This window comes from Pseudochaenichthys georgianus, chromosome 22 (genome assembly GCF_902827115.2).
Source record: "Pseudochaenichthys georgianus chromosome 22, fPseGeo1.2, whole genome shotgun sequence".
NCBI lineage: Eukaryota > Metazoa > Chordata > Actinopteri > Perciformes > Channichthyidae > Pseudochaenichthys > Pseudochaenichthys georgianus.
Window position 1 is genome coordinate 13,392,450 of NC_047524.1, and position 11,550 is coordinate 13,403,999.

Sequence of the window (11,550 nt, forward strand, 5' to 3'; positions counted from 1 at the left end):
CAGCCTAGTGCTTAAGTTACTCAGTTGTTAATCACTGTGATTGTTATACATCTTAAACACATAGTAAACATGTTAAAAAAGACCCTTTCCCATTTTATAGAGAATTGAAATATCTAATAAAAGCACTTTAATTTATTGTAATTGCAGTCCAAAATAATGTCTCAAACAAATGTAAAATGTTTATGGCACATATTTAAAAAAATACAAAAATAACATGTTTAAAAAAATAGAGCTTTAAATGTTAAGGTTATAATGGAACCAAAGCAAAGCTAATGTAACACCAGCAGCCTCTGGAAAGAAATTGAAGAAATGGACGTTATGATTAACCGCTGAGGTACACAGAAAGTGTATTTACCCATGACTATAAACATCAATAGAGAAGGGAAAGCACTTCCTTTTGTTTATCACCTGATTATCCCGAAACTTTGATTGGCATAAAATAAGATATTATTCTATCTTGGGAAACAAGAGTGAAATGCACCTGTTTAATTAGTCCCTGAGAGAGCAACATGTCATACTTCTTCTTCTAATTGTTTCATGATATTAATTACACATCTCCTGCAGGCTTTGCGGGCCCTGGTTCTTCTTCATGTCATACATAATTCATCAAACACGCAGACCTGAACTAATTCCTTGGCATGAAATATTCTTATTGACCAGTTCCTGCATATCATTTCACATTTGCAGCTGGTTTCCTTGAGTATGTGCCTGGGATTTGCTTTCAGTCTGTGCTTACTCATCACTATTGGGGAAAATAATAATGTACATTGCTCTAAAAGATTGATTGAAGAGCAAAGAACAAAAAAGCGAAGCATTACAAATCATTCCTCGCTTTTGCTTCTGGACATACAGTCGGGTAATTCAACACAAGTGTCCAAAATAATCATGTATTTGGTTATGTGATTAAACCAGAACAAGAAGTGACATTACCTCAGGACTCTTGCGGTTCTGCATGATTTGTTTATCAGCGTCCTTACTGGCAAAGTATCTGGTGCATCCCCGGTTCAGGTACTGCAACGGAAACAGATCAGCTTAAAAACATTCAAACATACAGTAATTAAGCTTTGATAAATGAAATCCTGACACCGTATAAATGCATTTCACTCGGTGTCGCAAACCTAGTGGGGATATTTGTATTGATTTTCATCGTCTAAAAACACTTGGTTGTCTCCTTCTAATATCGCTCCACAGCTGACTAGCTGTGAATCACATGAAGTAATTGCCTCTGTTGATGTGGGTGTCACCTCAGGGACCTGATGAAATGACACTATGATAAACATTTAAAAGGAACAGCTTGTGCTGCTTGTTGTTCCATTAAACTTCGTTTTGTCGAGCATGTGGAAGGAAATAAATGCTAGGGTAAACACCTTTATGCTCTCTGACTTCACACCTGATGAGTTGATAATTGCATTCACACGGACAACAATTCAATTGAGAATTATTTAGTCACTGAGGCAAGTTTAATTCCACTTGGGAGGACCTCTTGACTTGAAAATGAGCTACTGTGACATCTAGTGGTCGTCCTCAGAACTGCCATGTCTACTCCTTAAAAAGTTAATTGTATTACAAGTAAGCAGCTTTGTTTCTGAGAAACATTGACATGTCTGAGCCTACTGACCCTGAAGCTGTCTGGAGAGTCCAGGTGCAGTTTCTTCTTGATGTCCTCTGACGCTCCGGCACACAGCCTGTAGAAAATGTGGTAGTTCCTCTCGTCGTTACTCTGCATGCAAATCCTGGACTTCTCCAGCAAGTAATGGGAGACAAATCCACCCACGACCACATTCTGGAAACACGAGGGAAGGATTAAAGCTTTAAATCAGAATTCTAATTCAGAAACTAGACGCCGTAAGTCTTAGAGAAAGTCGTCATGTAGTACCTTCTCATTGAAGTGGATTTCCACAAACTTCCCAAAGCGACTGCTGTTATTATTTCGGACTGTCTTTGCATTTCCAAAGGCCTCGAGAAGGGGATTTGCTGAAATTTGAAAAAAACTCAGTATCACACTGCCCCCATGCAGTACATACAATACAGTATTGATACTTAATAATAGTTGATAGATTGTTATTGTATTACCTTCAACAATTCTCTCGTCAATATCTTGACCAGTTCCATATGTTGTAGTGAGATATCTACAGGGTGGGGATGAAATTAGAACAATGTAGATGTCTATAAAATGACCAGTAGATAAACATGGTAAGACACTCTGAAATCCATCCACCGTTTACACCGTCTCTTACACAGTAGCTACATGTGACCTCTTTGATGGTTTCCCATCTGCTTTCAGCCTGATTGAAGTTTACAATCAAGTTAGAGTGGGGAAAATATCTTCGTTTGGAAAGAGAGGGGACATTTTGATTTGTAACTTCATACAGAATCTCCTAAACACACAAGCACAAGATGGAGGTAAAGCTGAGTGAATGTGAGAAGAAGATGAGGATATTAGGATAGATGATTCACATGTACCTGAGAACAAACTTGGTGTTTTCAGTCTTTCCGGCACCAGATTCCCCGGACACTATGATGGACTGACTCATCTTGAGAACCTTCATATCCCTGTAGGCTTTGTCGGCTAAAAGAAGAAACACCTTGCATCACTTCGGCTTGTTGTTGAATATGTTACCAAACAGTGATTAGAAGGTGTGGGCTCTCACCTATAGCGAAGACGTGAGGTGGCAGAGTTCCCAGTGACTTCCCTTTGTAGGACTTAATGGCGTCAGGGTCGTAAAGTTTGGGGATGTCGTAGTAGGGATTCACAGCTATCAAGATATTAGCCACATACGTCTGTAAGAGATACGCAGGTATGATTAGGAGAAGGTTAATGAACAGCCAACAGAATATAAATGATTCAATAATAACAGACAACAGAGGCAGTGGAGACACACCTTGCTTCTCGCTTTTCCCATCCACCAGCTGTCCCTCATTTCTTAAGTGAGTGATTAGGATTGTTTGCCAGTCTGACTTTGTGACCCTTCTCTAGCTTCCCTTGCCTCTTTACCACCTGGTACTTTCCCCCCAGGGACCCAAGGACAGGGATCCTCTCTCCTGCTGAGCTCCAGCCTGTTACTGTATCTCCTTATGATGCAACTGGATAGCACTGAGGCCATTGCAGGAGCACATAAATAAAGTATTTCAACGTGTGCTAATGCAGACTAGCATAGAAAAAGAGGAATACGTACGTAGATGTGGTCTTTATTGTACCGCACTCTGACGTTGTTGAGAAGGGTTGCTTCATTCAAGTACATAAGGGTACCTAAAAACAAGGAATGAACAAAGATAATGACAATGTCTTCTGTGAAAATAGATATTTAACAATAAAAGGGAACTGTGTGTTGACTTACAGTTGTCCTCTACATGTTTGTTGACATCTTCCTCTGCTGGGAAGACTTGGCTCATCGGAGCAAGAAATGTCTGCAAACACAATCAGTTTTCATTTGACATGTTGTCACTTTCAGGATTGATAGACATGCTACATGTGGCACTGTCTCTCTTTATCCCCGTCAACTTTACGTACAAGATTATTCATTATCCTCCGACAAGCTTGTGACACAAAACAAATGTTTATTAGCACCGAAAAAGCAAGACTGCATAAACATGAATCATTCATCACAGTTAAAGATCACACTAATGATGTTTGGTGCGACATGTTCCCAGGCAAAATGAGTTACTGATATTCTCACTCTATTGTTTAAGAGTCTGAGTTAATGGAAATAAACTCAATGGAACAAGCCGGCTGTGAGGGGAACAAGGGGGAGACATGGCAGGACGATGAATAATTTGGTGGGAGGGCAATCGGATCTGAACACCTGTGTGTGTGTGTGTGTGTGTGTGTGTGTGTGTGTGTGTGTGTGTGTGTGTGTGTGTGTGTGTGTGTGTGTGTGTGTGTGTGTGTGTGTGTGTGTGTGTGTGTGTGTGTGTGTGTGTGTGTGTGTGTGTGTGTGTGTGTGTGTGTGTGTGTGTGTGTGTGTGTGTGTGTGTCCTAGCATTACTATACTTGTGGGGACCTAAATCTGTTTACACAGTCAAGTGTGGGGACTCGCCTCCCTTATGGGGACAAATGAAGGTCCCCATGAGGGGAATCATTAATTGTAGGGTGAAGACTTGGTAAGGGTTAGGGTTAGGCATGTGTTGGTTATGGTTAAGGTTAGGATAAGTCTCCAGGAAATGCATGTAAGTCAATGTAATGTCCCCTGAAGTGATGTATACGTGTGTGTGTGTGTGTGTGTGTGTGTGTGTGTGTGTGTGTGTGTGTGTGTGTGTGTGTGTGTGTGTGTGTGTGTGTGTGTGTGTGTGTGTGTGTGTGTGTGGCCTAGCATTACTATACTTGTGGGGACCTAAATCTGTTTACACAGTCAAGTGTGGGGACTCGCCTCCCTTATGGGGACAAAATGGAGGTCCCCATGAGGGGAATCATTAATTTTATGGTGAAGACTTGGTTAGGTTTAGGGTGCGTGATCTTGTAGGAACCAATTGAAAAACAACTACCCTCAACATTAGAACAGGTCTCCTGTGAACATACAACAAGCTAATTGGACAAAGTGCTTATTCCAGACAGTATATATATCACTAAAACACACTCTTGTGTACCCTTTACATGTTTATTACACTCCCTATATCAATACTACAGCTTGTTTGTGCAGTGATGCATTGTTTACTACCGCAAACAGGCTGTAGGCATAAACAGAATCTGCTCCGTGTGCGTGCTTCAGTAGTTTGGCTCAATCTTTACATACCCATCCAAAACAATAACCATGTGATAAATGACTAACCAATCAAATTGACAAAGAGGAAGAGGCACTAATGAGCTCCACATGCAGTAAAAAGAAAAGAACAAGCTCAATGGGCCTTTCATTCCCTCGCTGAACGGGACAGAGTTCATGCCGAGTGATACACTGATCATGATGATTCAAAGCTCACATGAGTTTCATACGGCATTCAGACTCACTCACATTCTCTCCAGCTCAGTGGAGTACAACTTTATGTATTCATGCGTTTGATCTCAACGTTATGCAGTTATATGTCAGTTGAGAAAGAGACTTGCTCACTTCTCGATTCAGGGGGTCTCTTGTAACGAGTGACATCTCTATATTCAAATGAAGTACGCCATCCATTTTTAAAACCTTGACAGACCGTAAGGCTGTAATGCAGTGCAAACACGTCTTTTCTGTCTACATTTTGAAACACTTTTATCGAAGTTAGACATTTCTGTAGTGCAGGGAATTCATACTTATGACTTCTTACCAGAGAAGCAAACAGCTCCTCTGAATAACACACCAAGAGAGATGTATACAAGTAAGTACTAAACTGCTCTTCTAGTGGACATTGTGACTCTTAATGTTAATCATGACTGCTGTATGAAGCTTTTCCAGTCCCTAGTGCTAGCATGCTGGCTCTCTGGCATACTCCAACAAGCTAAAAGGTCCGATGTGAGAAAGCTCTTTACATTTGCTCTGGTGAGCACACTTCAAAGGGAACAAATGCAGAGGCTGGAGCTCAGGTCTGTTGTGAACATGGCCGGCCTGCCTGCTGGGGACACGTGACGGCTCAGGTGCAACAGGTGGCCTCTACCTCCTAATGAGCAGCTCTCCCTCTAGGCAACACTATCAGCACCCCTGCTGCTGCACTCTTCAATTATTCATGCCTCTGTACATGCGGTCTCTCCTGTTTCTCACATATTACACATTGTTTTGCTAACGCCTCTCTACCTGAGATCGCACTTCAGACATACTGCGATGATATTAAAGAAACAACCTCGGCTTCATTTTGTTTTAAGATGCACGTATGATTGGTTCACTCTCCTGGAAGCAAGGCAAACTACCTCTAATGTATGGGAACCACTCAATGAATAAGCAACTCTCTTACCAATGGACACGCGTGAAAGGAGAACAAGAATCGGCCCCTCACCCATTTTCCCAGTTGGCCTTGCTTTGCCTGTAGATGGAAAGCCCAGGATGTGCCTGTGTGTTTGTGTGTGAGGACCCACCTTGCCCCTCTGGTTCAGCGGTTCTATGCTGAGCGTGTCGGCTCCTATGTCGACGATCATCCCAAACTGGAACCCGTCGGTGGGGTGGGGGGCCCACACTGGCTTCCCCTCGTCCTCCATGGCTTACCTCCAGTCCAGCACAACCTGACAGCAACTGGGCGAGAGATGGAGGGTGGAAGAGAAACCATATGAGTAAAAGAAAGCAAATGTGTCTCAAAGATCGAAATGCAAAGTACAGTTCACAGTGTTGCATTATTCCAAGGTGGTCCATTAGCATGCTACCCTAGGCTTGGATAGCACAATATGGATATCAGCTTTTCTTTACAGCTGACCAACACAAGTTGATGTCAGCAGTGCTGCAGTCATTTATCGAGTAAGAAAACATCATTACCCTGTGGGGGTCATTTCTTTGCGTCACTGTTTTGTTTCTTGTAATATTTTATTTAAAAACTATTGATATTGCAAATATGTTTTTTTGCCAACAGTCGCCTTTTTCAGTCTGATAAATTGTTTTTTTAGTTTTTCATGGGTAAAGTCAGCAGGAATGGAAGGACGGTGGAAGTTCAAAACAAAGATTGTATTAAACAGAAATTGCAATGTAATGCAGTACTCTGCATATTGCAAAAATGTTTAAAATGGCAACAACATTGTTGGGTGTTAAGAATATCATACCATGGGGCCTCTGGTGATTCTCCCCCCCCCCCACCTGATCCTGATTAGCATGGCAGTGTTTTCCTACATCTCTTCATAAACGTACATACCCCACAGTCCTTTTAGTACAGCAAAAGTAAGTAAATAATTGTTGCCAAATAATATGTGTGTCTGTATACATTAACTTAACGATGAATAATACAGTAGGTCAGTTACAGTATGAAAGAAATAACCTTAAGTGAAATATCCAAAAAAACATGGATTGGAATGAATTGATATGATTGGGACCTGACCCCGTCTACTTCACTTTCCATTTACCTGTTATTCCTCCTACAGAAGGGATCTTGTAAGAGAGGATTTTCCACTGGCACTCGACTGAAGGGACAACAACACTACCCCAGGTGACCTGACATCGAGGGCACAGCCAAACAATCCTGTTTGGATCATCTCACGTCTGTCGCTGTTTGCACTGTGCGGTGTCTAAGTAATCCCCAGGCAGTGGTACCAAACTATGACATTTCATATATTTTTTTATAGTACTTTTTTTATACTGAGTGTAAAGCAGCATATGCTAATTTAAGGCCGAAAGTTGTGTAGTTATTTTGAATAAGTAGTGTGGCAGTCATTTGGAAGTCAAATGATGACAAGAACAAGCTGACTCTTTTAAGCCATGTTACCATAGCAGCCAAACACACAGCTCTTTACACTCAGCTATTAACATGGTACAACTTTATTCTGTTATGTAGCAGGAGTCTGGCAGATGCAGGGTGCTACCAAGTTGATAATTTCTGTCCAAACCTTGTTCTGACTATATCAGAGTGTCTTTAATGTGATAGCTGTAGCTATTGTCGTTACCAGTTCTGTCCAGTTAATTCCACAACCACAGAGTCCTCCATTAGTGTTTGGGATTGTGCTCAAATGTCAGTGAGGATTGGTGCTGGCAGGTGCCCATGCAACCTTTAACAAGACTCAATATTCAACATGTATCACCTCATACTGGAGATGTTAACCTGCAGTGACCTCTCAATCGCTTTTATGTCTTTCTTTAGGACCTAGACGAGGCTGGACCTCAAACATCTCGCATTATTCAACATTTTCTGTTCGATATTTTTTGTGGGAATGTTTGTGATATTACCTCTACATATCAGTTGAGAAGAAACGGGGCAACTTTTTGAATATCTGATTAGTTTACTTTGCATAACATCTTTTCAAGATTAGTTAACCATTGATTTCTTGCTGAACAAAAGAGAGTTCATTGCATGTTAGTGATTACCGTAATAGGGTCATAGCACTCAGACTTTTACTGCTTTATCATCAAGCACACGTCATGTCACGTCTATACACCTACAGTACATCTGTTTGTTTTTTCAATATGCTACAGCAACTTCCAGTCACTCAATCCCTTTAAGGACTTTGTCACACAATGCTCCAATAAAGATGTTATAAAATACAGTTGTTGGAAAGATGTTGTCTCAGAGACACCACGTTCAATAACATTTCATTTGATATGTCAGGAGAGAAGAATAAAGGTATGCTACAAATGTTTAACAAAAACTTGGTGATGCCTCTACCAAAAAACATAATATATATAATATTGAACCTCTTATTTTACTACGCATCTAAAGCAGGGCTGAAAGCCAATACTGATTCCACTGAAAGTGAATGTAAGACACACGCTGTTATCTAAATGCAATGTTTTATGGGCCATGTTTAATTATAGCAACAATCTTTGTTTATAAATTATAATATATGTCTTGTGTAAGAAGATTATTTAACAAATCGAAAGGACTGACCCACTGTTAAACTTATTGATGCTAGAAGCTTTTTCGAACTGTGGTTGTAGAAAGCAGAGCCAATGTTAGTTTTGGTCACTTAATACACAGATCAGATTCTACACATTGACTCGAGATGGCTGCATACAGTGAAAAGGCTCCGTCTCCAACTCTCACAAACGTAGACTTCGTATACAGTATATGGATGCCGTATACACATTTGCAGTGTTGATCATTTGGTTTTAAAAACTAGATTCAAACATACGTGAGAGTATAAAAAATGCACCAAAAGGGGGGAGGATAGACTTTCTATGTCTGTTATCTTCAACCTTCAAGTGTGAGAACAAGGCTACGGGGAATCTCCAAGACCTTGTTTGTTAGACTACTGATAACCACAAAGCTTTCCCACAGTTCCCAACATCAGTGGAAGTTTAATTACAGTATGTCCATACAGGAGATGTTCTTATTTCAAAATAACCTGACCACTAAAAGCCTAAATGACTTCCCAATCTTGGTATTACAAGTATATTCCAGATACTGTACAATAAAGACAACATTCATGCTTACAATATTTGTGATAAACCAACAGCAGTCGACGTTGGTCTTCTGTAAACTCAGTCACATAAACCACACATCTGTCTTTGTAATTCACAGCACTGCTCAATGTACCAAGAGCTTTGGGATTATCGTGTTACTTTCAAAGCAAACCTTCAAACAATCTGTTATATCGGAGATAGACAGCCTAATGTCTACTTTGTTGAGTCGCTCCAACAAAACAAGAGTACTCATGAGTAACTTTGACTCTGCAGGGCTAAATCCTCTTAGTATCTGACCCTAATCCAGACAGCGAGGTGAGATCCAACCCTAACAAACAAAACTGTAATCAGCTGAGAGACAATGCAAATCAGAAGGTTGTGGCATGAGACCATAGGAGTACAGGGAGAAAGAAATATATGTGTATACACAAATGAATGAACACTGGTTCAGAGCAAAAGCAGCACACAAACACGCCTCTTGTTTCCTGCCTCTTGTTTCCTGTTCTCTACCAGGAAAAAAGAACATGGAAAATGCTTTTGATATAGACACCAGGTCAACTGTGAAAAAGAGACAGCTCACACTTTCAAAGGTGCATATTTAGAAAACATTGACAACATGAGTGTTGGTTTGAATTAGCTGAGGGGTGTCAAAATGGCTGACATTGTAGAATAAAGCACACAGAAGAGATAACTTCAGGACATCATTCAATTAAGTTAACCATCTTCTGTAGGCCTTCAAAAGACTAACGTTATTGAGTCCCTTATTAATAAACCATTGTGACTCCTACTGTAGGAGTTTGTGGCACTAACACTATGTAGGCCAGGCTTGTTTATAATTAAATTAGTTTAACGTTTGTTAGCATAGGCGAAATAATAGTGTACCAACCACTCCATCAACGTACCTGTCAATATAATACAAAGTAGGCTACCTCAGGCTGTATTTGACACTGACTATTCGCCGAAAAAAGTGTAAAAGTTAGAAGAACACTTACGTTCAAGGGCTCAAATGTACGATAAGGGCGACAGGAGTTTACAGTCCCTCATACGGGTGTGTAGTTGTAGCAGTATCCCAGCTTCGTCCGTCTCTCTCCACGGGGCAGACAGGAGCTGCGGGCTGTCGGGATGACTGGCTGAGCTCGGTGCTCCGGTGAGCGCTGGTGACGTCACTCAGTCTGTACACCGCTGAAGGTGCGTTTAAGTGCTGCTCGGAAGATTCAGTGTCGGGTGTTAATTGTACTACTTGTTTTTAAAGTCAGACTAAATGAACCCAGTCGTGCAACAGAGGAAAAGATAACGATAAGTATTGGAAAGTGTACTTGGGCAAATTATAATTTGATATCACCAATATCATTACAACCACGCACATTAAAGACACATAAAGTATTGTAACATGGTAAACCACTTTACAAATACGCATGTGAATCAGTTGTTACATTCAATTTTCAAAATCAAATCAAATGAACTCAAAATTAAATATATAATAACATATAAACAAAGTATCTGGGAACTGTGTAGGCAATGTTTGGCCATACATGCATAATATAGGATTTCTTAACAGTATGTCAATGTGAGGAAAAAAATCATTATACTATTTAATTGGATAATCCCAGGATTGTTCATAAAACTGCAGTTAGAGGAGGATTTGACCACACAACCATTTCACTGGCTGCGATGAAAAGACAGCAAGTGTTGCCTTGAGAGTCATGAATATTTGAGAGGCAGGTAATCCAAAACTTTTTGGGGGATTTTTTAAGGAGACATCTAATCCCCCTTTGAAAGCCACCACTGGGTTTGTAAATCGAATTAGGATACGTGATACTCTTGCTTTAGACCATATCTTATTACTGACATGAGATGACAGCATGTAAACATTAACATGACTTTTTTTTGTTCGCAAGTTAAAAGTTCAAGTTAGTATTTGCATGACATCCTAAATAATGCACGAGAAAGACTATCCCCTCTAACCATATCATGCTGTGACAATTCATTTGGGGGGGGGACGGACACTCCTCCAAACAGCAACTAATGTACAATTATGACAAACATTTCATTATGGTCAAAAAACTGAAAGCATGCAAACACAGGGAGTTAAAGTTGAATACATATTTTGTTATTTTATTCACTGTAATTTTGATTTGATGCAACAACAGAAAAGTGAATCATTGTTCATTTAAGATCTATGCCAGTTGTATTCCACTACAGTGCATGCATGGACAATGGCTCCCTCAGGTGGCAGCTAAGGGGACAGGCAGATCTGTATCTGAAGCCGAATCCCAAACCAATTAACTTGCTTGCAGCAGAGAGTAAAGAGAAGAGAGAGGATGCACTAGAGAGTTGTTGTCATCACAGGGAACCAGCCTCTCTGGGGAAATGATACAATCCAAGTACCTTATTAATATTAAATCCCAAATGCTTAATTTGTGTTGACTCTTAGATACAGAATTACACAGAACGTGCAGTCCAGCCTTCAAAATAATGTACATAATGGATTCAACTCCTGTGGGATATTAAAGAAACTTGTTGATTTGGAATTTAAAATAAATTCCCCGGCATGTCAGACATCGCAGGCACAGATATCTGATAGAGTTGGAAGTTGAGTGAGTGCACTTAT

The 11,550-nt window shown here is 40.4% G+C and overlaps 1 protein-coding gene across 3 annotated transcripts in view; it reads right to left on the reverse strand.

The window, feature by feature from the left end:
* Window positions 1-10,096, reverse strand: part of myo6b (myosin VIb) — a 56,250-nt gene extending 46,154 nt beyond the window's left edge. For 2 of the 3 annotated variants that reach the window (XM_034112063.2, XM_034112061.2), the window contains exons 1-10: window positions 9,932-10,096; window positions 5,981-6,134; window positions 3,339-3,408; window positions 3,177-3,250; window positions 2,652-2,781; window positions 2,464-2,569; window positions 2,074-2,129; window positions 1,877-1,974; window positions 1,619-1,783; window positions 931-1,011 (exon numbers count right to left, since the gene is read on the reverse strand). In XM_034112063.2, coding sequence (XP_033967954.1) covers window positions 931-1,011; window positions 1,619-1,783; window positions 1,877-1,974; window positions 2,074-2,129; window positions 2,464-2,569; window positions 2,652-2,781; window positions 3,177-3,250; window positions 3,339-3,408; window positions 5,981-6,100 — 900 coding nt within the window. In that variant the 5' untranslated portion in view covers window positions 6,101-6,134; window positions 9,932-10,096. Of the gene's footprint in view, window positions 1-930; window positions 1,012-1,618; window positions 1,784-1,876; window positions 1,975-2,073; window positions 2,130-2,463; window positions 2,570-2,651; window positions 2,782-3,176; window positions 3,251-3,338; window positions 3,409-5,980; window positions 6,135-6,949; window positions 7,154-9,931 lie in introns of those variants that run through there. The other variant, XM_071207244.1, reaches the window with a different exon arrangement.
* Window positions 10,097-11,550: the final 1,454 nt, after the last annotated feature.